Below are 26,898 nucleotides of genomic sequence, written 5' to 3'. Positions count from 1 at the left end.
GGCACAGAATCTCAAACAGCACTGATCACTTGCACTACAGTATGTGCTATTAGATGAAGCACAGTAAAAATAAATACAACATATCTGACATTGTATTCCCATTTGTATTCCCTTTGTTGTGCTTTCAAATGGTTGAAAGCACAGTGATAACACATTTAGATGACAACTAAACCAAAAATCTGATCGTTTTTTCATTGGAATTTTGTTTTGCTTTTAGATGGCCGAAAGCATATAGTGATAACACATTGGGAATTTAAAATGGGTGAATAGGTTGGTTGAAATGTCATTGATCAACATATCAATCAAATATTACCCACATTTCCACGTCGGGATATTATATTTAATTACTAGTTATGTATTATAATTATGTATTACTATAATGTATTATTAGGTTATTACTTTCAATGTATTATTATTATTATTATTATTAGACTTTATACCAAGGGCCAATGGGGTGAGAATGGGTCTTGATGGCCTCAGAATGCGTTTCACTTCGTATTTTTCGGTCTCCAATGAATTATTCAGATACAAATTATTTTATATGGGTGTTTGCGTAGTGAATTAGTCAGCAACTGGGCTAGACTTTGGCATTGAAATCTAGAGGTGTGGCGTGTCCAAAGAAATGAGTAACAAAGATGAACTCACCACCGTACGTCACTGGCCTGGGAGGGGCACGGTGCGCGTGGTGTTATGTCAAGCCCAGCACAGTTGCTATAAAGTGAAATGATCATCAACAGACTGTTGAAGTCGTCGATGGTCTGGGACTGATTACATTTAAGTCATTTAGCAGACGCTCTTATCCAGAGCGACTTACAAATTGGTGCGTTCACCTGATTAGTCAGCTATAGATACTCAACAAGAATAGAGAAAAATTGATAGGTCGATACACTGACTTGTCTTCACATAGATTCGACTTTAAAATGTTTTATTCAAATTCATGGACCAAGTGCTTGATATACCTTATCTTTATAACACGTGGAAATTGTGAGTGTGTTTCTAGCCATGGTAACCCTTTCCTAGATACGGTTGATAGAAGTTTTACCTGAAAATGTTTTGCTTAGCTAGCTACATACGTTGCTAACTTGATCTGGCTAACGTAATTCTGTCTGTGTGGAGTTGACCTATTTTACTGTATCATATCCTCGCAGCTGAATGTCCCAAACCACAAGTGGAGAGAAATCAAAATGTCGTTCTAACGAATGATGCGCTCCTAAAGAACGATTTTCCGGAGGGCTCGGAAGTATTGTTTCAATGTACCAACGGCTACATGAAAGCGCAAGGATCTGAAAGCATCACCTGCACGAGTGGAGAGTGGAGCACCCTGGAATTAATCTGCAAAAGTAGGAGGGAAAATACTAGCCCCTCTTCTGTCAAGTGCGATTGTTGAGTGTTTACTGTTGGTTGACTGTTTTAATGCTTCCATTACCTCGCTGATTATTAATTTCAGAGAAGGACTGCGGTGCACCCAAGGAGATGCCACATTTGACATATGAGTTTGATAAGGAAGGGACGCTTTTTGGTGCATCAGCAAGAGCAATTTGTGATAAAGGGTGAGTATGCTTCAATATCTGATGTATCATCATAGTATGGGGGAATTATTTTGCACAAGGATTCAATGCAAGACCACCCCTCTCCCCCTCTCACACATGCTCTCTCCACCTCTAGCTATCAAATTCAGGGATCAAGTTACAGGCAGTGTTATGCCACAGGTTGGAGTGGAAGATCAAGATGTGAAGGTAAATCTTACATATTTCCTATTGACACACCATGGACATCTTAGGCATTGAACTTGTTTGAATGAAGACCACCAATTACTGCTGAACGATTAGTGCTTTTTAGAGTCTGGTTTGCGTTCTATTATTATTTTAGAGACAAATGGTGAACGTTCAATTACCAAAACATTGACTGTAACTACCTATTGGGTAACAAGTACAATTTACAATTTAACAATTTAATAATAATAATAATCCCAGACCTCAAAAGTGGTCTCCTGTATTGGTTGAACACTGTTTGCGGACTTAGAGAATCCAAATTACACTACAAAAATATAAACGCAACATAAACGCATGTCTCACGTTTCATGAGCTGAAATAAAAGATCTCAGAAATGTTACATACAAGCATATTTCTCTTAAATTTTGCCCACAAATTGGTTTACATCCCTGTTAGTGAGCATTTCTCCTTTGCAAAGATCATCCACCAGACAGATATGTCATATCAAGAAGCTGATTAAACCACATGATCATTACACAGTGCACCTTCTGACAATAAAATGCCACTCTAGAATGTCGTGTTGTCACAACACAATGCCACAGAAGTTTTGAGCGAGCGTGCAATTGGAATTTTTAAATTTAAATGTGAAAAGTAAAATATGGTATGGTCAGCCATAAGCTACGGACAACGAACACAATTGCATTTATTGATTAGCAATTGGATGCACAAAAATACCGTGATGAGATCCTGAGCCCCATTGAGGCTTTTTTTTTGTTTTTTTGTGACCAACAGATGCATATCTGTATTCCCATTCATGTGAAATCCATCGATTAGGGCCTAAGGAATTTATTTCAATTGACAGATTTCCTCATATGAACTATAACTCAGTTAAATCTTAAATTGTTGCATTTTGTTCAGAATATTTTTTTCTATTAAAGTGTGATTTCATTTGTGTTTTTTTTGTGGAAAACCTGAAGAAACGGGAAAACAAACCTGGAAAAACAGAATAGCATTTTGGGGAAAATTCAATGGAATCGGGCAGAAAATTAGGGCCCTGCAATTCACATGAATGTAGTGTTAATAAACGACTTCCTTTAGCCCAGCATATTACATAGTTCCTGGGAGAATCTCAATTGCATAGTCCTCGTGTCCTCTCCTTCTCAAAAATATTGGATGAAAAAAAAAATGGGGGGGGGGGTTGCGATTGCGATTTGTTTCGGTCTAGAGAAACGGCGAATCTGGCTCACAAAAAAGACTTCGGTCAATTTGTAGTTTAATAGCCCAAAAATTATAATTTGGTTGGTCGCTCAGCACTAACAAATATAATGCACCCATGTATGTCTCCCTCAGTGGTAACTTGTGAAGAACCTATTGATATAATGAATGGCATTATCTCAGAGAAGCCTGACAAACAGTTTCCAGAGTATGGGGATGTCATACAGTATTCCTGTGATGAAGGTTACACCCTCATTGGAAACAAATCCATTGAGTGTGAAGAAGATGGTGAATACAACTCATTCCTTCCTGAATGCAAAGGTATGGATTCCATTTATGTTTGATAAATGATCTGCCAACACCCTACATCTAGACACTGCAGGCATCCACTGGTTGAATCAACGTTGTTTCAATGTAATTTGTCACCCTATTGTGAGTGACATGGAAAACTCATTTGCATTTGCAAAAAGTAATCAACCAGTACTGTTTGTTATTCCAACCAGTGTTGTAAGCATTGCAATTTATCTAAAACTTCAACTTAAATAATTAATTAATTACTTGACTAACAGGTTGTTACATCAATCAAATTTCAACATAATCATCAGAACAATGTTTGTTGAAATTTGCATAGAAAATTCCACGTAGAAATGTTAACTCTTTTCCGTCCTATAGACCCCTTTCTATGTTTGCAAACATTGCTGCACGAGGGCAATGCACGGAAGTTGGCAGCAGAAGATGCAGTTCTTATAGAACGGCAGCAAAAAAAAGCCTCTTTACATGTTGCTTATGAGTGCATTTCACACTACTTTTGGATTATAATTGGATTTTAAGGCTCATATGAATGTCCTGCTTAATATAATGTTTGTCATCATTGCAAATCAACTGCATTATACTTAAAAAAACTTTAAAAAACACTTCAACCAGTAAAATGACTCTTAGGCTGTAGCAAAAGCTAGCCAATGTCAATGAGCGTTACCATTCCAGCTAACAACTGCTGCATCCAAAATAATTATTTTGCAAAGATCACAACCAAAAAAGAATATTAGACTGTTCAAGCGAGAATCAAGACGTAATTGTAAGCGGATCAGAACCCCAACATTTTGTTTAGAAGTAATAAAAACTTAAATGTAGGCTGTTGAATGGGCGCAGATGGCAATGGCTTTCTTACTGCCGCCAAGTGTCGCGAGCATCTGTGCATGACGTCAGTGTGTCGTGTACTGGAAAAGGGTCTATAGTCAATATTGGGTGTTTGAAATTATTATTAATTTAATATTTGATTAGACATATTTTATTTGACCTTTCAATGTTGATAGTAAAATGATATGTTTGAATCAACGTCATTGATTCAATGTCATGCCACTAACTTAACTAAAGAGGTATATTGAAGTAAAATGTGAAGCCACAGTTCAACGATTGCTGCTTGAACAGTGACTCCTTTTGGTAAACGTTTTTTCAAGAGATTCCATGTCACAATAGGTTGACAAATGACTTTGAAACAACGTTGATTCAACTGCGTGCCCAGTGGGTTGCACCATCAGACTATGATAAGGAACATTGTCATTGATCGTTCTTCTTTAAATCCCTCTGTGTAACATGTAACAGTGGTGTATGCATGAATGTGCAATACATAACCATTGTGCATTTCTATTTCATAGATGTCAATGACCTTCCTTTGAAACCAACAACCATATCAGCATCAATGACAACATCAACTGTTGCACCCACAATACAAGGTAGAGCAAATCCAAGTAAATCTAGCCCAGTGTAATCAAGGGCTTGACGATCAATTGAATCGACTATGTTAGACTTCTCTAGAGTCTAGACCATGGCAATAACTTTCACTCCCTATCCATGATTATATAATAATTTGCCGTTTCAGGGACGCATCATAGCATTGGTGAACATGACACCAACACAGCTACAAGCTAATTCAAGTGATTCTTTTAATGTTAACATTGGTGTACATAGGGCTGTTACGGTGACCGTATTACTGCCAAACTGGCGAGCACGAGTCATGACGGCAGCCAAATTCCACTTGACCGTTTAGTCACAGTAATTAGGCTTCTCCAAGCTCGAGATGCTGCTGATGGTCATTAGTAGCCTTCCAAACTTGCTAACTGCCTAATACTCAGCACTCTATTGTCCCTCTAATCACTGACATCAATGCAAATGTAATCGAAAATCTAATTAAACACTTCATGAGAGCATGTTGCTTAACATTTTTATAGGCTATGCAAATGCATGAGAACTGAGTGATGGCCTCTTAAAAAGAGGATCCCGTCAGCTTTCTATAGGCTAGGACTACTATTTATTTCAACTTTCCTAATATTAAGCACATTGTAAAGCGAAGCAACAGAAGTATAACCTACCTGGCTGGCACAGGAAAAGCGTCCTCTATTAGCTATATAAGTGCATCGATAACATGTATTGTTTTCCCCTGCCCCTGTTTTGAGACAGGTGCGTGATAATGGTCCATTATGAGTCAAAACAAATTTCACACATTATTTAGTATACAGTGCATTCGGAAAGTATTCAGACCCCTTCCCTTTTTCCACCTTGTGTTAGGTTACAGCTACAGACAATACCCCATAATGACAAAGCAAAAACAGATTTTTAATAAAAAATAAACAGAAATACCTTATTTACCTAAATATTCAGACCCTTTGCTATGAAATATTCTACAACTTGGAGTCCACCTGTGGTAAATACAATTCATTAGGCATGATATGGAAAGGCACACCTGTCTATATAAGGTCCCACAGTCGACAGTGCATGTCAGAGTGAAAACCAAGCCATGATGTCGAAGGAATTGTCCGTAGAGCGCCTAGACAGGATTGTGTCGAGGCACAGATCTGGGGAAGAGTACCAAAACATTTCTGCAGCATTGAAGGTCCCCAAGAACACGGTGTCCTCCATCATTCTTAAATGGAGGAAGTTTGGAACCACCAAGAGTCTTCCTAGAGCTGGCCGCCCGGTTTAATTGAGCAATCGGGAGGAAAAGGGCCTTGGTCAGGGAGGTGACCAAGAACCCGATGGTCACTCTGACAGAGCTCCAGAGTTCCTCTGTGGAGATGGTTGTCCTTCTGGAAGGTTCTCCCATCTCTGCAGCTCTCCACCAATGATGCCTGGTAGAGTGGCCAGACCGAAGCCAATACTCTGTAAAAGACACATGACAGCCCGCTTGGAGTTTTCCAAAAGGCACCTAATGGACTGATCATGAGAAACAATATTCTCTGGTCTGATGAAACCAAGATTGAACTCTTTTGGCCTGAATGCCAAGTATCACGTTTGGAGGAAACCTGGCACCATCCCTACCGGGAAGCATGGTGGTGGCAGCATCATGCTGTGGGGATGTTTTTCAGTGGCAGAGGCTGGGAGACGGGTCAGGATCGGGGGAAAGATGAACGGCACAAATTAGAGATCCTTGATGAAAACCTGCTCAGGATCTCAGACTGGGGTGAAGGTTCACCTTCGAACAGCACAATGACCCTAAGCACACAGCCAAGACAACGCAGGAGTGGCTTCGGGACAAGTCTCTGAATGTTCTTGAGTGGCCCAGCCAGAGCCCGGACTTAAACCCAATTGAACATCTCTGGAGAGACCTGAAAATAGCTGTGCAGCTATACTCCCAATCCAACCTGACAGAGCTTGAGAGGATCTGCAGAGAAGAATGGGAGAAATTCCCCAAATAAAGGTGTGCCAAGCTTGTAGCATCATACCAAAGACGACTAGAGGCTGTAATCCCTGCCAAAGTAAAGGCTCTGAATTCTTATGAAAATGTGATTTCAGTTTTTTATTTTTTACAAAGAAAAAGCCATATCTCAGACTGGCCAAATAAAACAAAGATTAAGAAAGAACAGCCATTGTACAGAGATATGGCTTTTTCTTTGCAACTCTGCCTAGAAGGCTGCAATCCCGTTAAAGGGATCGATATGACAACAGCCAGTGAAAGTGCAGGGCGCCAAATTCAAAACATCAAAATCTCAATTAAAATTCTTATAAAAATCTTATACCATTTTAAAGGCTATCTTGTTGTTAATCCCACCACAGTGTCCAATTTCAAATATGCTTTACAGCAAAAGCACCACAAACGATTATGTTAGGTCACCACCAAACGACAAACACAGCCATTTTTTCCAGCCAAAGATAGCAGTCCCAAAAAGCACAAATGGAGAGAATTAATCACTAACCTTTGATCTTCATCAGATGACTCTCATAGGACTTCATGTTACACAATACATGTATGTTTTGTTTGATAAAGTTCATATTTATCAAAATATGAGTTTACATTGGCGCATTACATTCACAAGTTCCAAAAACATCCAGTGATTTTTGCATAGCCACGTCATTCAACAGAAATACTCATCATAAATGTAGATGATAATACAAGTTCTACACATGGAATTATAGATACAGCGGTTGCATTAAGGAGAGGTGTCTGATTTCAAAAAAACTTTTACGGAATAAGCAAACCTTGCAATAATCTGAGACGGCGCTCAGAAGAAATAGTCACAATAGCCGCCATGTTGGCGTCAACATAAACAAGAAATGACATGATAAATATTCCCTTACCTTTGATCGTCATCAGAAAGCACTCCAGGAATCCCAGATCCACAATAAATGTTTGTTTTGTTTGATAATGTCCGTTATTTATGTCCAAATTCCTTCTTTTGTTAGCGTGTTTGGTATACATATCCAAACGCTAATTCTGGTCAGCGTTACGGCGGACAAAAACTTCAAAAGGTTATATTACAGGTCGAAGAAACATTTCAAACTAAGTACAGAATCAATCATTAGGATGTTTTTAACATATAGCTTCAATAAAGTTCCAACCGGAGTATTCCTTTGTGTCTTGATGAGCAATGGAACGCAAGTGGATACCATGAGGAATGCGCGTGATCAGAAAATGGTTGACTGCCAGTCACCTGCTAGATTCTGCTCTCATTCAGTCCCATAACACAGTAGAAGTCTCATTAAAATTTCTATAGACGGTTGACATCTATTGGAAGCCCTAGGAAGTGCAACATTAATATCTCGGGGATTTCAATGGGAACCTTGGTGAATACATACCAAGCTCAGATTTCTCACTTCCTGTTTTGATTTCTCCTCAGGATTTTGCCTGCCATATGAGTTGTTATACTCACAGACATCATTCAAACAGTTTTAGAAACTTTCGAGTTTTCTATCCAATACTAATAATAATATGCATATATTAGCGACTGAGGAGCAGGCCATTTACTTTGGGCAACTTAGTCATCCAAGATACTCAATACTGCCCCCCCCTGCCATAAGAAGTTAATTCACTCTATCATAATTCCAGTGGGTCAGAAGTTTACATACACTAAGTGTACTGTGCCTTTAAACAGCTTAGAAAATTCCAGAAAATGATGTTGAAGCTTCTGATAGGCTAATTGACATCATTTGAGTCAATTGGAGGTGTACCTGTGGATGTATTTCAAGACCTACCTTCAAACTCGGTGCCTCTTTGCTTGACATCATGGGAAAGGCAAAAGAAATCAGCCAATTCTCAGGAAAAAAATGTAACCACGTTCGTCTGTACAAACAATAGTACGCAGGTATAAACACCATGGGACCACACAGCCGTCATACCGTTCAGGAAGGAGACGCGTTCTGTCACGTAGAGATGAAGTGCAAATCAATCCCAGAACAACAGCAAAGGACCTTGTGAGGAAGCTGGAGGAAACAGGTACAAAGTATCTATATCCACAGTATAACAAGTCCTATATTGACATAACCTGAAAGGCCATTCGGCAAGGAAGAAGCCACTGCTCCATAACCGCCATAAAAAAGCCAGACTACGGTTTGCAACTGCACATGGGGACAAAGATCGTACTTTTTGGAGAAATGTTCTCTGGTCTGATGAAACAAAAATAGAACTGTTTTGCCATAATGACCATAGTTATGTTTGGAGGGAAAAGGGGGATGTTTGCAAGCCGAAGAACACCATCTCAACCATGAAGCACGGGGGTGGCAGCATCAAGTTGTGGGGGTGCTTTGCTGCAGGAGGGACTGGTGCACTTCACAAAATAGATGGTATCATGATTAAGGAACATTATGTGGATATATTGAAGCATCATTTCAAGACATCAGTCAGGAAGTTAAAGCTTGGTTGCAAATAGGTCTTCCAAATGGACAATGACCCCAAGCGTACTTCCAAAGTTCTGGCAAAATGGCTTGACAAAGTCAAGGTATTGGAATGGCCATCACAAAGCCTTGACCTCAATCCCATAGAAAATCTGTGGGCAGAACTGAAAAAGTGTGTGCGAGCAAGGAGGCCTTCAAACCAAAGGAATGGGCCAAAATCCACCCAACTTATTGTGGGAAGCTTGTGGAAGGCTACCTGAAACGTTTGACCCAGGTTAAACAATTTAAAGGCAATCCTACCAAAAACTAATTGAGTGTATGTAAACTTCTGACCCACTGGGAATATGATGAAAAAAACAAAAGCTGAAATAAATCATTCTCTACTATTATTCTGACATTTCACATTCTTAAAATAAAGTGGTGATCTTATCTGACCTAAGACGGGGAATGTTTACGAGGATTAAATGTCAGGAATTGTGAAACTGAGTTTAATTAAATGTATTTGGCTAAGGTGTATGTAAACTTCCGACTTCAACTGTAGGAGGACTTGTTTCTTAACCACTCAACACAGAATAGTTGCAAATCCCGCAAATCATTGAAAATATTGTTTCTCTTCAGCTATGTTCAATTGTATTCTTCATACTATAAAATAATGCCACAGAATATAAAGCAAATCTTGTCTGCTAAATTAGTAGTCTCGCCCACAGTCATATGGCATAGCCAGATCAGGGCTTAACATAAGGACAAGTCAGAGTATGCTATTCTGTTCTTCTGAATATACTCTTCATATCATGTTTCTGTAGACCTGTCTAAAATAAATGGATTGGTTGTGATGGTGTAGGCTATATTACATGGATTTATTCAACTTTTTAAAATGTAGATGTTCCAAAGGTCTGCATCAGTGGCCATAGCACTAGGTGTACACATATAAACAAAAATGACAGCACTGCATAAAGGTGCAACACATAATAACCATTGTGCATTTCTATTTCATAGATGTCAATGACATTCCTTTGAAACCAACATCAGCATCAATAACATCGACTGTTCCACCCACAATACAAGGTAGAGCAAATCCAAGTAAATCTAGCCCAGTGTAATCAAGGGCTTGACGATCAATTGAATCATCCATGTTAGACTTCTCTAGAGTCTAGACCATGGTAATAATTTTGTATTTGCAGTTTCAGGGAGACATCATGGTATTGGTGAACATGACATCAACGCAGCTACAAGTAAGATTATTCAAGTGATTATTTTGTCGTTATAGATTTTTCCAGCTCCCATTTGGCCAAACAATACTGACTCTCTTTCAGGGAATGCAGCAGCAGTGGGAAGTGTGATCGTCATAGTCATAGTCATAGGTAAGAAATATATCATTTGAAACCATCACAAATTAGAGTGAGATATGTGTCTGGTAAAAATTTGTCCAATAGGCTTTTGAGTTTAACATGCTGACCACACGGCCCAGGTTGCATGTGCGAGCATTGATAAATACATTTAGACATGGAATAACTTCTATAATTTCATCCAAACTACTTGCATGTGTGAACAAGCATCTGTGTAGCCAGGCACTAAAATAGAACTTGGTTCTTGCAAGTCCCGCCACTCCCATTTCTTCATTGGTTTTTAGGAGCATATACGCACGGGGGTGACTGAAAGAGGAATGAGGTCCACACTCCAGTCGGTTGTGTTAATGCGCCGTAAAGTTGGTTGCCAACCACCATATAAAATACACAGAAGAAGACTGAACAAGGACATATTACTAGTATTGGGTTCTAATTTTCAGAGTAAATAACTCCCTGACACTAGAGAAGCTTAACCAAGTTTAATTCTTCCCAAAGGGTCGATAAAGCTGGATTCAGACAAACATGTTTCTACCACCAAATTGTATATATACTTCACTTTAGGCACTCCTCCTTCTCTCCGATCCTTACATCTTATGGTTTGACAGGAAGAGGGTAATAAACCATAATTTCTCACTTCAGGGGATCTGACCTGACCTCAACCCCTCATTCACCTAATCCACAGATGTCCATCCGCTTTCCCTATAGCAATCATGTGACTTCCTCCCGTCCACCCAACACATTCAAAAACCATCTGTCTCCTACAGATAACCATTAACTTCTGATGTAAACCAGTCCCTTTCAGTCCTTTATATAATGTGCTTCTGCATATAACAATGTTCCAAGTTTCACCCAGAATCTAACACTAGAAACGAACAAGGTTTCCCCTTTTACATCTGTGGATTAATTGTCGGAGTAGAGAACACACAATGTGACTCAATTCTACAAAGATCCAGCAAAAAAAAAGTATCTTGTACATTTCAGGTAAAATAACAACCCAATGTTTATATCCCAGGACAAATTAGCTAGCAAAAGCAAGTTAGCTAGCTAAGTGTCCATGAATGTTTCATGTGTTTCGACCTGTCCCAAAATTAATATAGTTCAGATTTTGTTTTGATATTTCAACCTGGCGTCCTGATCGCGTCTAGTGTGGATGGACAAAATCAACATGCGGACGCACTCACGTGCCCGATGTAGTAAGGATGTGTTCTAACTAAACTGGATTCTTTGCTGTATACTGTACTGGGGTAAACATTCCCTTCTGTGACCCATCAAGAGTTTCCTTCACATGATTTGATCTGTTACACTAGTAGGCCTAGTCAAACTGCTGACTTTCCAATGTTACCAGGGGCAGGGTAGCCTAGTGGTTAGAGCGTTGGACTAGTGACCGGAAGGTTGCAAGTTCAAACCCCTGAGCTGACAAGGTACAAATCTGTCGTTCTGCCCCTGAACAGGCAGTTAACCCACTGTTCCTAGGCCGTCATTGAAAATAAGAATTTGTTCTTAACTGACTTGCCTGGTTAAATAAAGGTAACATTTAAAAAAAAAAAAAGAAATCAGATTTGTATTACACTTTCTCTTGACCATTTGAAGATCATATGATTCCTTATCTTTTGCAGTTACACTTGTGCTGGTCGTGTATTGTTTTCAGAAGAGGAAAGGGTGAGAACCTACATTTGACAATTTCTCTTACTAGAAAATAGTGCACAATTTCACCTACAACTGAATCACAGATATTATTTTCCTCCTAACTATATATGCATTAACCACAACTTCTGCTAATGGACTTTACACTGTTCATTCAATCCACAAATGAATTATCTGGATAAACTAGCCATACAGCTGGCCAATTAATTGAACTAAACAATGCTGTTTACGGAATTACATAACCCATGAACTAACATTCAGTCTGGCGTTTCATATTCATGTATTCCCTATGATACCTGTGATTTGCATGATCAAACTTTTTGCTGGATACTTCAACTTGCTATTGTACATGCCATAGTTGCCTTTGCCTGTTTTTGTCCATTCCGCTAAAGCTTTGTCTCTCCTGCTGGGTGTTGAAAAATCAAGGAAGTTGGGAAATCCTTTCCTAATGCACTCTCGGACAGAGATATTGGAATTGAAAAAGAGAATGGAGTATGTTGTTCAAAAGGGAGGTGGCTAGGAAGCTAGACCTACCATACACCGTGCTAAACTGACCAGCTGACTACCACACTGGAACACAGCTACCAAACTAAGCACTAAAATACTGCGATTATTTATGCCAATCTACTGTATTTCCTTACTGCACTATTATTTGTAAACATGATAATCCTGACACAATTTCATTATTTGAAAATGTTGCATAGCTCCTACCAGACAGGAGAAGACACAAGAAGAAAAGAGGAGTTATTACAATTTCAAAATGACTAAGTTGAATGCCTACCCAAGGTATCTACAATTCATACGTGATTCTCTTAAACCCATTAAGAAAAAAAATTCCAATCTTTTAATCAAAGTCTTACTCATATGACTATACAGTTTGTGGTTGTCTTTGAATGTGAGTAATCTAAATAGTGAAACTATATTTAACTGCTCTATTGACTCAATGCTTTGTCTAAAATATCTAATTTCTTTTCAGGGCTAGGACTGCTCCTATCTGCTAGTCTGGCATCTGTGTCCTTGAAAAGAAGTGCCCAGTAATTGTCTCAGACCATTCCCTGGTTGAACAAAGCCACTTAATTTACAGTGCCCTTTACATGTGACATTACTGAATGGAAGTTATAATTGTACTTTTTTTTATGATGTAAATATTTTTTGAAAGTCAATGTAAATGTTTTAACCCAATGTTTTTTAATGTATTTATATTGAAAACTGGAACATGTGTAATAAAAAAGCTTTTTGCCTTGTCAAATACCATATGTCTACAAATTGCTAGTCAGCTGTGTTGAGTGGGCAGAAGGCCCTGTAATAAGATTAATGCACTAAACAAAATGTATGATTGATGCTCAAAGGCTGATCATCTCTGACCATTCCAAAATGTGTGCGGAATGATTGCGGCTCAAAGGGAAATAATCTGGGTCTGGTAACGCGGACATTCCTGTTAAATCTAACGTTACTGTATTTATTTTCAAGTAGGCTCAATGTGGGTCTGGGAAACCAGCTCATGATCATTTCCTGGCCCCAAATGTGTGATTTAAATGAAAGGTTCGCCCATTTTGAATGTTATATTTTTTTGGTGCATCTGAGTGATGTTCTATCGATTCCCTGGGTCTTTTCATGTGTATCCGAGTTATTGGCGTTCAAGCAGGCAGACATGTGGCCGGTATTACGTAGCACTGTGATAAAGTCCCTCTCACTACACTGGAAGTTAATAGGAATACAACTTTTAGATCGCGAAAATGTCTATCATACATGTCAGACTAATACTGGCCGACGTCACAACTCGGGAGGATGTCTTCTTTCGAATGAGTGATGGATCATATTTTTGCGATATTTCTACCTCGAGAAATTTGTAATTTGACGAATGGTCTAGCATATTGTTCATATTTGCCTCTAGTCCAGGGTGCATTGCATGGTGCTGTTGCCAAAGATCTTATAGAAATTCGTGCTAATGTAGTTTTTTTAGCTAGTGCCCAATAGACTCCCATTCACTCCTTCAAGGAGAGCGCGTCTTATCGCAGTATTGCCCAGAATGCACCGCGCGGTGTAGTTTGGTCAGCGTTCCCCATCTCAAAAGTATATCTGCCGTTGCTAATGTTATACTCCATTCTTTGAGGCACATCGATCTGCAGGTTGAACGTGGTGAGATCGTAGACTCTTAAATTGATAGTGTAGTTTTTAGGCCATTTCACTGTTAACTAGCTACGTTACATGCTGATATTGTCTTTAGTTTTATTGTGTGTAGCTACGTTTGCTAGCTAGCCCATAGCGCGTTACATTGTGGATTTTGTAGTCGACTTTGTTGCTACCACTACTACGCCAAAATTAACCCTTTGTTCACAAAAAATATTGTTCTCACATTAGTGTTATTTAACATCGTGAATTAGTGGTTATTGGTGGATTTAAAAAAATATTACTTTTAAAATATCTAAATCTCAAGTCATTCTATGATAAACTGCCTTTTCTCCTTTTGAGACACATTTGTGTAAATATTAAAGTAGTATGTACATTTTCTAATAACGATGGGGTTTGTTTTCTCAAGATAAATACATTATGAAAGTTTTGGGTGCAGGGACTTGTTAAAATAATATTTTTTTTTTACTTCTGTGCTGTTTAGAAGGCTCTTTCTGTTGCTCAAAAGAAGCAAGCTGCACAGTAATGCTGTGGCCACAACAATAGCCATGAGAGATGAGATCAACCATGCCAGACTGCTGCCTTTGATTGATTAAACACCACTTTCACGTATTCTTGCAGAAATGACATGTTGCCGTTATAAACAATTGCAATGAAGGAATGCATGATGAGTCAATTAATGTCTTATGACAGGCGTTTATTAAAGACTAAAGCATGTTAAACCAGTCTAACAAAATAGCCAAATCACTGGCAAATGGAGAAACTCAATAGATACATTCACAACCATGCTTACTGGGAAGAACCAAGCCATTATATAAACCTGACTTTGAACACATGGCCAGAAAAGCCCCTCGGTGCACTGTACTTACACTGCTCCATTGTGCGTCTGTCTACGGTCTCAGAGCCTTGAACTGTAGCTCTTATGATTGCAGGTCCCAGCATGCGGCTTCTGGTATCTGATGCAATGGAGACATTGAGGCAAAACGTCAATAAGTAACGCTTCACAACAGGGGACTGTACTTGGTGAAAATTCCTAAATTATGCAAATATTTATTTCTGTTCTGGTTACATGTATTTCATGGATCATCAAAATAAATAAATGTACACATGTAGGCTACGGTATGCTAAAAAATACCTCCATACTGTACCTTCCCCCTCACCTGGATATAGACGGGTTATATGTGTAGTCTTTGTTGACAGCAGTTATAGGGCTAGATGCAAAAGCTGCTCTCAAGGTACAGTTAATATAAACCTGCAACACAACAATAAGGCAACAAGTAGCAGTGATAACTATGGCCATGGGTCTTTACACCACAGATGCAGTATATGATGTTAGGAATGTGTGACTTTTTTCATAAATGATTTTATAATCTCACTTTTGATATGTCCATGTTTGAAAGCGGAAGGCATCCAGAAGAATTTGCAGAGTTCTGCTGTCCTCTCTAGCGAAGCTGAAGTCAGACAGAGAGACATGCATTTTGCCATCTACAAAGCAACTGGAGAGAAACCAGTCCACATCACAAAGAAAAATAAATTAAATCATGGCAAGGAAAGAGGAAGAAATTGAGATTGATGGAAAAGATGTACGTGGGTGCTTCCTATGACTTTACCCGTGGCCAGAAATGAAGGGGTATTGAATAGGATTGTTTGCGGTTGGCATGGCAATGCATATGCCCACAACTATGGCAACTCATTGGTGGCTTGTCCAGTTACAGACGCCTTGACATAAATAGAGTCATCAAGAGTGTAGAGATTTGTGTCCCACTCTGTAGTCCAGTCATCTATACTGAATAAAAATACAAACACATGTAAAGTGTTGGTCCCATGTTTCATGAGCTGAAATGAAAGATCCCAGAAATGTTCCATATGCCCAAAAAGCTTATTTCTCTCAAAAGTTGTGCAGAAATATGTTTACATCCCTGTTAGTGAGCATTTCTGGCTCCCCAGTGGGTCAGCCTATGCCCTCCCAGGCCCACCCATGGCTGTGCCCCTGCCCAGTCATCTGAAATCCATAGATTAGGGCCTAATGAATTAATTTCAATTGACTGATTTCCTGATATGAACTGTAACTCAGTATAATCGTTGAAATTGTTGTATGTTGCATTTATATTTTTGTTCAGTATAGAACACAAGGCTTACCGTTGGCAACCTACAAGTGTTGATAGTGCCTTCTCCAGTATTATTAAATGTGCTGACAGACCTGCGAGTAAGCAGAGCAAGAAGGACAGACTGCCTTGTCTCCAGCATGAGTGCCCAAGGGGTGTCCAGGCTGGCTGCAACCCCTTGCTAGACACTCACCCTCCTAGTAGAAAAACACAGTTAAGAGGTGGGGAAATGAAAGTAAATATTTATATTTTCACTACCTGTTAAATTTAGGTTCTCTTGATGGACATTTTTTTATTTGATGGCCTTCATCCATGATTGATTAATTTAAGCACTGTCTTAAAACCATCTCTTCACAATTCCTTAACAATCATCTTTTTAAGAGTGCTCTAACAAACTTAATCAGTATTTTTAGACACCAACAGCTGTGCTTATGAAGGCACATTTTGCCATCTCTTTACTGGGTACATTATTTTGTTACATACAGTACAGCTCAGGTCTAACACTGTGTGCACAGATGTACAAGAACACAGCCCTATATGCAAGATCGCACCAGCGTACAGAGTCAAATTATCTGTGTTATAAAAACATTGCATTTCAAATATGGGGTATATGCACTTCACAGGCAGCTGGGGTTGGGTTGGTACAAACAATAACCTCAAAACTGATGGAGCGGTAGAACAGTGTTTTGAAGTAGATAACCCCCTTTGTCATCTGGTTGGCTGGATGGAGGGAGGACAACATGTAGGCTAATGCATAGCAGTTAAGGTTAATACACATAATAAATATTTGGATTTAACAAATTAATCAAATTATACTCTTGCCATTTTAGATTAATCAATGTCTGTCATTTAGACAGACTGATTAGACATTTTCTATTACCATACTTAGTGTATGATGGTGGCCACGCACGCCTCCAACTCAATCATCAAGTTTGCGGACGACACAACAGTGGTAGGCTTGATTACCAACAACGACGAGACGGCCTACAGGGAGGAGGTGAGGGCCCTCGGAGTGTGGTGTCAGGAAAATAACCTCACACTCAACGTCAACAAAACTAAGGAGATGATTGTGGACTTCAGGAAACAGCAGAGGGAACACCCCCCTATCCACATCGATGGAACAGTAGTGGAGAGGGTAGCAAGTTTTAAGTTCCTCGGCATACACATCACAGACAAACTGAATTGGTCCACTCACACTGACAGCGTCGTGAAGAAGGCGCAGCAGCGCCTCTTCAACCTCAGGAGGCTGAAGAAATTCTTGTCACCAAAAGCACTCACGAACTTCTACAGATGCACAATCGAGCATCCTGGCGGGCTGTATCACCGCCTGGTCCAACTGCTCCGCCCTCAACCGTAAGGCTCTCCAGAGGGTAGTGAGGTCTGCACAACGCATCACCGGGGCAAACTACCTGCCCTCCAGGACACCTACACCACCCGATGTTACAGGAAGGCCATAAAGATCATCAAGGACATCAACCACCCGAACCACTGCCTGTTCACCCCGCTATCATCCAGAAGGCGAGGTCAGTACAGGTGCATCAAAGCTGGGACTGAGAGACTGAAAACAGCTTCTATCTCAAGGCTATCAGACTGTTAAACAGCCACCATTGAGTGGCTGCTGCCAACACACTGTCATTGACACTGACCCAACTCAGCCACTTTAATAATGGGAATTGATGGGAAATGATGTAAATATATCACTAGCCACTTTAAACAATGCTACCTTATATAATGTCTTACCCTACATTATTCATCTCATATGCATACGTATATACTGTACTCTACATCATCGACTGCATCCTTATGTAATACATGTATCACTAGCCACTTTAACTATGCCACTTTGTTTACTTTGTCTACATACTCATCTCATATGTATATACTGTACTCGATACCATCTACTGTATGCTGCTCTGTACCATCACTCACTCATATATCCTTATGTACATATTCTTTATCCCCTAACACTGTGTATAAGACAGTAGTTTTAGAATTGTTAGTTAGATTACTTGTTGGTTATCACTGCATTGTCGGAACTAGAAGCACAAGCATTTCGCTACACTCGCATTAACATCTGCTAACCATGTGTGTGTGACAAATAAAATTTGATTTGATTTGATTTGATGGTGATGGGCTGTGTTGCCTGTCTTCACAGTGAAAGGCTGCCACCTTGTGGTATTAGTACGGGTTAGTGATAAATCTGCAAACTACTGCTCTGCATACCGAGTGATGTTTCCAAAGGGTAAGTAAAATAGAGTGAAATAGATCCACTCGGGAGACAAGCAACCGATCCCACCCTTACGAAAAAAGATTACCGTCAGAGTGCAGTATGCTGCAAATACTGCATCCAACATAACATTCTTTTTTTACTGCAGTCATTTTGCAGTGTAACCGATCAAGGAACAGAAGAAGCGAGAGGTAAAACGACCCAAAATCGGTCTTCTCCAGCAGGGGGCGTACATGACCCATCAAATTAGCCAGGTGTGTCTGACGGTGATTACGGCTATCTATTGTATAATAATGCTCAAATATTTGTATCTGGAATTTGTCTTTCAGCATCAGTAGAACACACCCGACTCTCCACCAGTCATGGAGAATGGTCTAATGCCTCCCATCGAAAAGAGAGCTGGCCCAAGCAAGCATGAGGACTTGCAGCAAGTTGTGAACTCAACAACTACACTGAGGATAATGCAATAATATTACCAGGACACAAACACTTTGGTGGAAAGCTGCTGCCATCCCATGTGACAATAGCAGCGATGTGGCATCTCTACAAGGAATCGATGACATCACTTGGTATGTAAAGCATAAATACGTTTTGATTATTTAATTGACCTCCAACATGATTGGCACTACTTTTATTGACCTCACATTATTTTTGTATTTTCCAGAGGCTCCACCACAGTCTGGACCTTCACTTCCTGATCACAGGCCACACCTGGCTTCAGCCTCATCAAGCAGCGCTTCAGAAAGACCAGAGTGATGTTGTGAAACGGCACTGTGACAGGGGTCATCACATGCCCTGCACCAAAGTCAAGGGCAGGACAGAAACAGGCTCTCCGAATATAGATTCCCTTGTTCCATGTGTTCGGATGGATCTGTCATCAGGACTATCTGCAGTGCCTCTATTCATATGACTCTCCTAACATACGTTGCTGCTACTATTTATTTTTTTATCCTGCTGCTCAGCCACTTCACCCCTGATGGTATGCATATAACTACCTCATCTATCCCTGATATCGTCATTGATATTGTTCTGTATATTATTTTCTATATATTGACACTATATATATCTGATGTTGCTACTATGCAAGTAACCATTTGGCTGTATCGTTTACACCTCCTGTAGAGACCCATCCACTTAGCAAGATGTGGCTGGGGGTTATAGCATTTCTTTCACATGACCCATCAAGTTAGACAAGTGTGTCTGGGTAAGCGTCATCTAATATTTATAAAATATTTTTTATCTGGACCCTTTGTTTACCTGGAATTTTTCCTTATTGTAGGCTACTACTTTTACCACTTTTAGTCTTTACTACACTACTCACTGTTTAGCTCATAACCTCACACGTGAATGCTTAAAGAGATGGGTGGGGCTGGCTTAAGAGGGTGTAAACAATGCTGAATGGATGTAGACAAAGGAGAGCTCTCCAGTAGGTACCAAAACATTCAAAGGCCATTTTCTCAAAAGTGAGGTTACAAGTTTATCAACTTTCAAAGCAGAATTACTTTCCCATTGTTCCTCAAAATATAGTGTATGATATAGAATGTTGTAGCTCTGTGTCTCTGCTTTTATCCAATGAAATGTAAAAAACAATTGCACTTTTTTTTTTTTTTTTTACATAAGACCAAATCAAGGCGATCGGTCACATTTGGTACATAGCGAACATAAATACAACTGTTTATTATGGACTTTCATGAGAATTAAGTTGGCATACGGTATGCAGTATATGGGATTTGACACTCTTTACTCTCGCACGCAAATTCTGACCCTGGTGACATCTCTCGTGTGGTTTCGGCTTTACATGCTGACCACACCGCTAACGTCGCGTGCGCGAGCGTTGCAAAATACATTTACACATACTGTATATGTTATTCATTCATTGCACCCCTACTGCTCGCGAGCATCTGCGTGGCTAGGCGCTAAAATAGAAATTGGTTCTATTTGTGACGCTCAATGCGCTGCAATTCCGGCCTCTCCTATCTCCTCATTGGTTTTTAGGAGCATATACCCACATGGGTGATTGAAAGATGAATTTAGGTCCACAATCTGGTCAGTTGTAGTAATGCTGTAAAGTTGGTTGCCAACCTCCATATAAAGTCCAAAGGAGAAAAAGAAGCCTGAAGGAAGGAGAGATGATGAAAAATGAATTTGGTTTACCGTTTTATCTGTGGATTAAAACCTCTACAGGATCGGTCCCCCCTGCGTGATGGTTGAGCTAAAGTACGCTAATGTGATTAGCAAGAACATTTCCCAGGACATAGACATACATGATATGGACAGAAAGCAAAACGTCTTGTTAATCTAACTGCACTGTCCAATTTACAGTATCTATTACAGTGAAAGAATACATGCTATTGTTTGAGGAGAGTGAACAGTTATGAATTTGAAAATATATCAATAAACCAATTAGGCACATTTGGGCAGACTTGATAACATTTTGAACAGTACTGCAATGGATCATTGCATCAGTCTAAAACTTTGCACATACACTGCTGCCATCTAGTGGCCAAAATCTAAATTGCGCCTAGGGTCCTAAGTCACATAACTTCTTAAGGCTAGGGGGCAGTATTCGGGAGTTTGGATGACTGACGTGCCCAAAGGATATGCATATAATTGGTAGCATTGGATAGACAACACTCTTAAGTTTCCAAAACTGTTAAAATAATGTCTGTGAGTATAACATAACTGATATGGCAGTTGAAAACCTGTGGAGAATCCATCCTGATTTTTTTTGAGGTCACAGGCCATTCAAATGCTTGTCTATGGAATATTCAAAGGAATTCCTCCCAGATTGCAGTTCCTATGGCTTCCACTAGATGTCAACAGTCTTTAGAAAGGGTTTCAGGCTGGTCTTTTGAAAAATTAGTTTTTAGTTGTAGTTTTTCAAGGTGGCTCTCATTTTGACTGTAGTCTTGTGGCGCGCTTGGAAGAGGGCGCATACTTCGTTATTTATCTCCGGTATTGAACATACTACATTCCATCTGAAATGTTATCGTTTATTTACATATTAGGGTACCTGAGGATTGATTAGAAACGTTGTTTGACTTGTTTGGACAAAGTTTACCTGTAACCTTTGGGATTGCTTTGTCTGCATGTTGAACGAGTGGAACGGGTGAGATTACTGAATCAAAGGCGCCAACTAAACTGACTTTTTTGGGATATAAAAGGACTTTATCGAACAAACAACCATCTGTTGTGTAGCTGGGACCATTGGGATTGCAAACAGAGGAAGATCTTCAAAGGTAAGTGATTTATTTTATCGCTATTTCTGATTTTTGTGACACATCTGCTGATTTGGACAATATTTTTAATGCTGGTGTATGCGGGGCGCTGTCCTCAGATAATCACATGGTATGCTTTTGCTGTAAAGCCTTTTTGACATCTGACAAAGCGGCTTTATTAACAAGAAGTTAAGCTTTTAAACAATGTAAGACACTTGTATTTTCATGAATGTTCGATCCTTAGGTGTTTAATTGTCGGAGTAGAGGACCTTGAGCATTTCAGGTAAAATAATAGCCCAATGTTTAGGCACCAGGACAAATTAGCTAGCTTTGCTGCCCTGTTTCCAATCGTCCACATGGTTGGGAGAACCTATTCAAGTAAGTAAATACATTTTGAAAATGTAAAAAACATGATGCATTACTGGCTAACTAGCTACAGTGCAGGCTAACTCAAATGTGCTGCTAACATACAGTGGCAAGAATTTGATCTGATCTCCATCTAGGTCACAACAATAGACAAACACAGCCTGCTTAAACTAATAACACACAAACAATTAAATGTTTTCATGTCTTTATTGAACACACCGTGTAAACATTCACAGTGCAGGGTGGGAAAAGTATGTGAACCCTTGAATTTAATAACTGGTTGACCCTCCTTTGGCAGCAATAACTTCAACCAAACATTTTCTGTAGTTGCGGATCAGACCTGCACAACGGTCAGGAGGAATTTTGGACCATTCCTCTTTACAAATCTGTTTCAGTTCAGCAATATTGTTGTGATGTCTGGTGTGAACTGCTCTCTTGAGGTCATGCCACAGCATTCCAATTGGGTTGAGGTCAGGACTCTGACTGGGCCACTCTAGAAGGCATATATTTTTCTGTTGAAGCTATTCTGTTGTTGATTTACTTCTGTGTTTTGGGTTGTTTTCCCGTTGCATCACCCAACTTCTGTTGAGCTTCAATTGGCAGACTGATAGCCTAGTATTCTCCTGCAAAATATCTTGATAAACTTGGGAATTCCGTCGATGATAGCAAGCTGTCCAGGCCCTTAGGCAGCAAAGCAGCCCCAAAACACCTTGTGCCAGAGGAGAAGCCTGCTGCTCTGCAGGATGTTTTAATGATGGGGTCCAACAATGCAGCAAAAGAGGCAATATGTGTGCGAGAGATCTTCACCGGCCTCCTTCTTTGAAGAGGGTGCTGTACCCTGGCAACACCATAGACTACACTATGCACAACCTAAGGCTCTTTTGAGAGCCATCCACATTTCAATAAGAGTATTCTTCCTTTTACTTAGCTATGTAAACTGCAGTTATTAAATTCCCAGTTTCTCTCCCTTTGATTTCTACTTCTCAGGTGAGGGTGCTGTTTAGGTAAGGGTGTGATGTCTGTTCAAAAACAAAGTCACCCATAATAAAAACATTTTGAACAATTAGGCACCTTATACCCCACACCTACACACATTAAAGTGGCTCCTTCCACTTTCAAAGTACAGGCAAGAGGGCCAACCATAGAGAATAGTAAGACACTTCATTATTTCTATAACTACGCTATATTGTTTGTCCTCGTGTGTATGCATGTTTTTCAGCATAAAATACTATTTGGCCACTTAGTGTGGACAACAGGTGAGGCCACACACACAGATTCCTGTTGAAGGCAGGCACTTTAACTACCTTATTTACTCAATAACAGTCTCTCTCCTTCACTTCATCCCTCTCTCCCCTTCTCCCTAAATCCTCTAGGTTATATCAGCCGGTGTCGGTGAACCCCTCCCGCATCTGAACTTGCTACATAGTGCACAGCATGATCAGAGGTGAGGTCACTTGGTCAGGTCAACAGGAAGTATTATTAAACAGATACATTACATTGAAATACAGAAAGATGCAGTAGTCCCAGAGTTAATGATCCAAGGTCAGTTTTGCATTTCACCTCCTGATGATTATGATGACTGACAGTGTTAGAATAAAAAGAAAACACAAGGCTTAAATATGCTCTCTCTCTCCCCATCTGTCTCTCGTCTGCAGGCATGTTTTGATGTGAGAGAGTATGTCAACCCCAAGTCCAGTCATCGCCATCTCACCCGCTCTTAAGATAACCTTCGGGCTGACTGGGAGCCCATGGCTGGTTAGGAGACACCACTAGAGACACTATTATGTAATTGTGATGAACTGAGAGAATATTAGGGTAGCAATGTGATTCATTAATCATATGCTGTTTTCCCTGCTCCTCTGTTTGACCTCTTTCCCTTTCTGTCTTTTACACCTCCCTCGCCACCTTTCTTCCTCTGTTTTTATAATGCAGACCAGATGTGCATTGAAGTACAGATTGAACTTGTATTTACAATATAATTTTACAATAATATTTATAATGCATGTATTAATAACACTTGGACAATGAACTTCTTTCAATAAAGTGTTTCACATTCTCTACTGGTTGAAATTAAGTCTCTCATTTGATGAAATACTACACCTATCCTGTGTTTATCAGATCAATGAAGATATTGAGATGAGCCAGTTTAAAGTACTTACATGACGCATAGGAAGTGTAGTGTACTGTTTTTTAAATTATATTTCTGTATATATGAATTACAAATCAGCCTTTAACTAGTTAAATCATGTTTCTAGTCTATTGCATAGTTACAAATTGTAACCATTGCTGTCCCAGGACCAAGATTGGTAAACACTGTTGAAGTGTATAATTGTAATACATACATGCAGACACAGCATCATTCAAAGACTAGAATTTGATACTCCTGGTATTGGATATGACTGAAAAAATAACATCAAATACATTTATACCTGAACTGCACCGTTATTTGCCAAGGTAGAGTACATCAACAATGAATATATTACATTTACAGGCTACAATGTGGGGATCTCATTGCATGGTAATAACTACATGTATATACGACTTGTATCCTTGGCACAAAGTTAGATTATATTCTACTCAATCCATAGGCGTCATTAATGTCATTCAGACTGTTGATACAAGTGGCTATGAAGATAGCTGAGGTTCAAAGCCAGATTCTGAATTAATATGTATTCCAAATGTTTTTAGGGTCCATATACAGATCAGCTAGATAGCTAGCTACACATCTATAGGCATACAGGTATTTTTATCCACTGCACAATAAGCAAGAAAATAGTTAGCTAGTTACTTTACTTTATCTATCTGCATTGCATGGCAAATATCAGCAAGACACACTTACAAAATTGTACATTCAATTTGCAGTAAATGCTTTAGCTAGCTAGATTCTTTACATCCACTGTTTCACAAGATGACAGCCTGGTTTGCTGGATGTTTCAAGAGTCCCTAAAACATCAAACAACCAGAATTACAATTAATTACAGAAAAAAATTACAAAACACCCATAAAGCCAGCCAGCTAACTGGCCAATGTTAGCTAGTCAGCTAGCTTGCTAATTTGCGATTTTCGCAAATAAATATTATGACAAAAAAATATGCATAAATCTCTACATTAACTAACATATTCCTCTCAACTGTTCTGTACTGTATTTTTTCGCATGATTTGTTATAACGTTATAATCACTTACATTTGCTTCCATCCTAGTATTTTTATCAGCCATCTTTGCTTAAGAAAGTCTCCAGCTTTGGGTCGCATAGAGTCAAATTCGTCATGGAAACCACTCGATATGATTGGTCATCACCCAGTGGTCGCCGCTGGTGACTTGCATAAAGTTGTGAAAATGTTATATTTTTCACCGCCTCCCACGCCACGTTCGTACCGCCCAAAGGTCCCCGCCCTCTCCACTTCTCACCACTTTCCTTCCATGAAAATGAATGGGAAGCGGTGTTTCACCGAGGGGCGTCTTGTGCTAGTGTACATGGTTCCCACCGCCTCCCACGCCAGCTTCGCGCCGCCCAAAGGTCCCTAGCCCTCTCCGCCTCTCACCGCTTTCCTTCCATTGAAAATGAATGGGAAGCGGTGTTTCACCGCACAAACACCACTTGCTGATTATCCCAACACGCATATCACAATATGTTTTCAGTTTGCACAATTTGATTAAAAAAACGGACTTGCAGTGTTTGTACCGCAACAGAGATCGCATTTATTTTGGAAGATTGCAAAATATGACATTTTCATTCAAGACAGAATAAATATATTGTTTAATGTGATAATAAAACATATTTGGTTTAGTTACTTTTTTCTCAACTTGTTTCTCTAACTTTATAGCAAGTCAAGCTAACTTGCACTGCAGAGCAGCTAGCTAAAAGCTAGGCTAGGTCAACGATACCATTGTAGCAAGCAACTTACACCTAATAATTATTTTAATTTTAAGTTATTACTATGGGCCCAATTTCATGTTATATGTATTGAATTCAAAATAAAATAAATCGTGAACATGAAAAATAAAGTTGAGAATGTAAAATTATATTTTTGAGGACGGGTTAAATAATGGATGTTGAAATCAAAAACCAAACAATTGGAAGCAAAATGTATAGAATTGTAAACAAAAATAAGACATCAAAAGCAAAACCCCAAAACTTGTAAGCAAATCATTTTAAAGCGAGAGCAAAACTCTATGACAAATGATATTGGCGCAGGTTACCAGTTACCAACACCTGCACAACAGGTAATTCATATGTCTATCTAAGTAGTTAGATGGTTTGTCATTAAATGTATTAGATAGACATGCTTATAATATCTGTACATTATTGACCCGTGACTAACAATTTTGAAGTAAGTTGGCTAAAACCCTAAAATGAGGTGATGTCAGGTCTACTTAAGTAGGCAATAAAAAAAAAATCTTGTCTATCATGATCATTGATTCAGTTAAGACGAACCGTCACTCCAAAACTAGCAGACCAACTGACACTCATTGTCTACGCCTCCCTCTAAACCCTGCCCTTCACGGAAAATTAATGCCAAAACTCGCAATCGAACCGACAAGCAATGAAAGCAAAGAAACAGACATGAAAGCAAAGATACGAGTAGCGTGACCAAAAGGTAGTACATGTAGGCAAGAGCGTAGGCAATTTGTTGGGAAAGATGCTGGGAAAGTGTAACCAAGTTACACATGGAATAAACAAACATACAGTCAATAATACAAAATGTCTATATACAGTGTGTGCAAATGAGGTAGGATAAGGGAGGTAAGGCAATAAATAGGCCATAGTGGTGAAATAATTACAATATAGCAATTAAACACTGGAGTGATAGATGTGCAGAAGATGAGTG

The 26,898-nt window shown here is 39.4% G+C and overlaps 1 protein-coding gene and 2 long non-coding RNA genes across 7 annotated transcripts; 2 read left to right on the top strand and 1 right to left on the bottom strand.

Moving 5' to 3' along the window:
• The first annotated feature begins 702 nt into the window (after nucleotides 1-702).
• im:7151449 (complement decay-accelerating factor, GPI-anchored) lies at nucleotides 703-13,276 on the top strand. Of its 5 annotated transcripts, none has more exons than XM_029683529.2 (12): nucleotides 703-984; nucleotides 1,149-1,340; nucleotides 1,448-1,550; nucleotides 1,666-1,736; nucleotides 3,171-3,248; nucleotides 4,583-4,660; nucleotides 10,029-10,097; nucleotides 10,214-10,264; nucleotides 10,346-10,393; nucleotides 11,995-12,037; nucleotides 12,727-12,808; nucleotides 12,999-13,276. In XM_029683529.2, the coding sequence occupies exons 1-11, from the start codon at nucleotides 921-923 to the stop codon at nucleotides 12,788-12,790; spliced, it is 861 nt and encodes a 286-aa protein (XP_029539389.2). In that variant the 5' UTR covers nucleotides 703-920; the 3' UTR covers nucleotides 12,791-12,808; nucleotides 12,999-13,276. The 5 variants fall into 5 exon arrangements, with proteins under 5 accessions (XP_029539389.2, XP_064857963.1, XP_029539387.2 ...); XM_029683527.2 differs by having other exon boundaries at nucleotides 705-984; nucleotides 3,063-3,248; XM_029683530.2 differs by having other exon boundaries at nucleotides 709-820; nucleotides 3,063-3,248.
• A 1,558-nt stretch (nucleotides 13,277-14,834) lies between these two features.
• Nucleotides 14,835-16,505, bottom strand: LOC115143288 (uncharacterized). Its single transcript, XR_003865618.2, has 3 exons — nucleotides 15,529-16,505; nucleotides 15,313-15,404; nucleotides 14,835-15,108 (listed from the first exon to the last, which is right to left on the bottom strand). It is a non-coding gene; the product is annotated as an uncharacterized LOC115143288 (long non-coding RNA).
• A 1,879-nt stretch (nucleotides 16,506-18,384) lies between these two features.
• On the top strand, nucleotides 18,385-19,729 carry LOC135560242 (uncharacterized). Its single transcript, XR_010458838.1, has 2 exons — nucleotides 18,385-19,053; nucleotides 19,149-19,729. It is a non-coding gene; the product is annotated as an uncharacterized LOC135560242 (long non-coding RNA).
• The last annotated feature ends 7,169 nt before the right edge of the window (nucleotides 19,730-26,898 follow it).

Source organism: Oncorhynchus nerka, linkage group LG15 (assembly GCF_034236695.1).
Source record: "Oncorhynchus nerka isolate Pitt River linkage group LG15, Oner_Uvic_2.0, whole genome shotgun sequence".
Classification (NCBI taxonomy): Eukaryota; Metazoa; Chordata; class Actinopteri; order Salmoniformes; family Salmonidae; genus Oncorhynchus; species Oncorhynchus nerka.
This window is presented reverse-complemented; position numbering and strand designations above follow the sequence as displayed.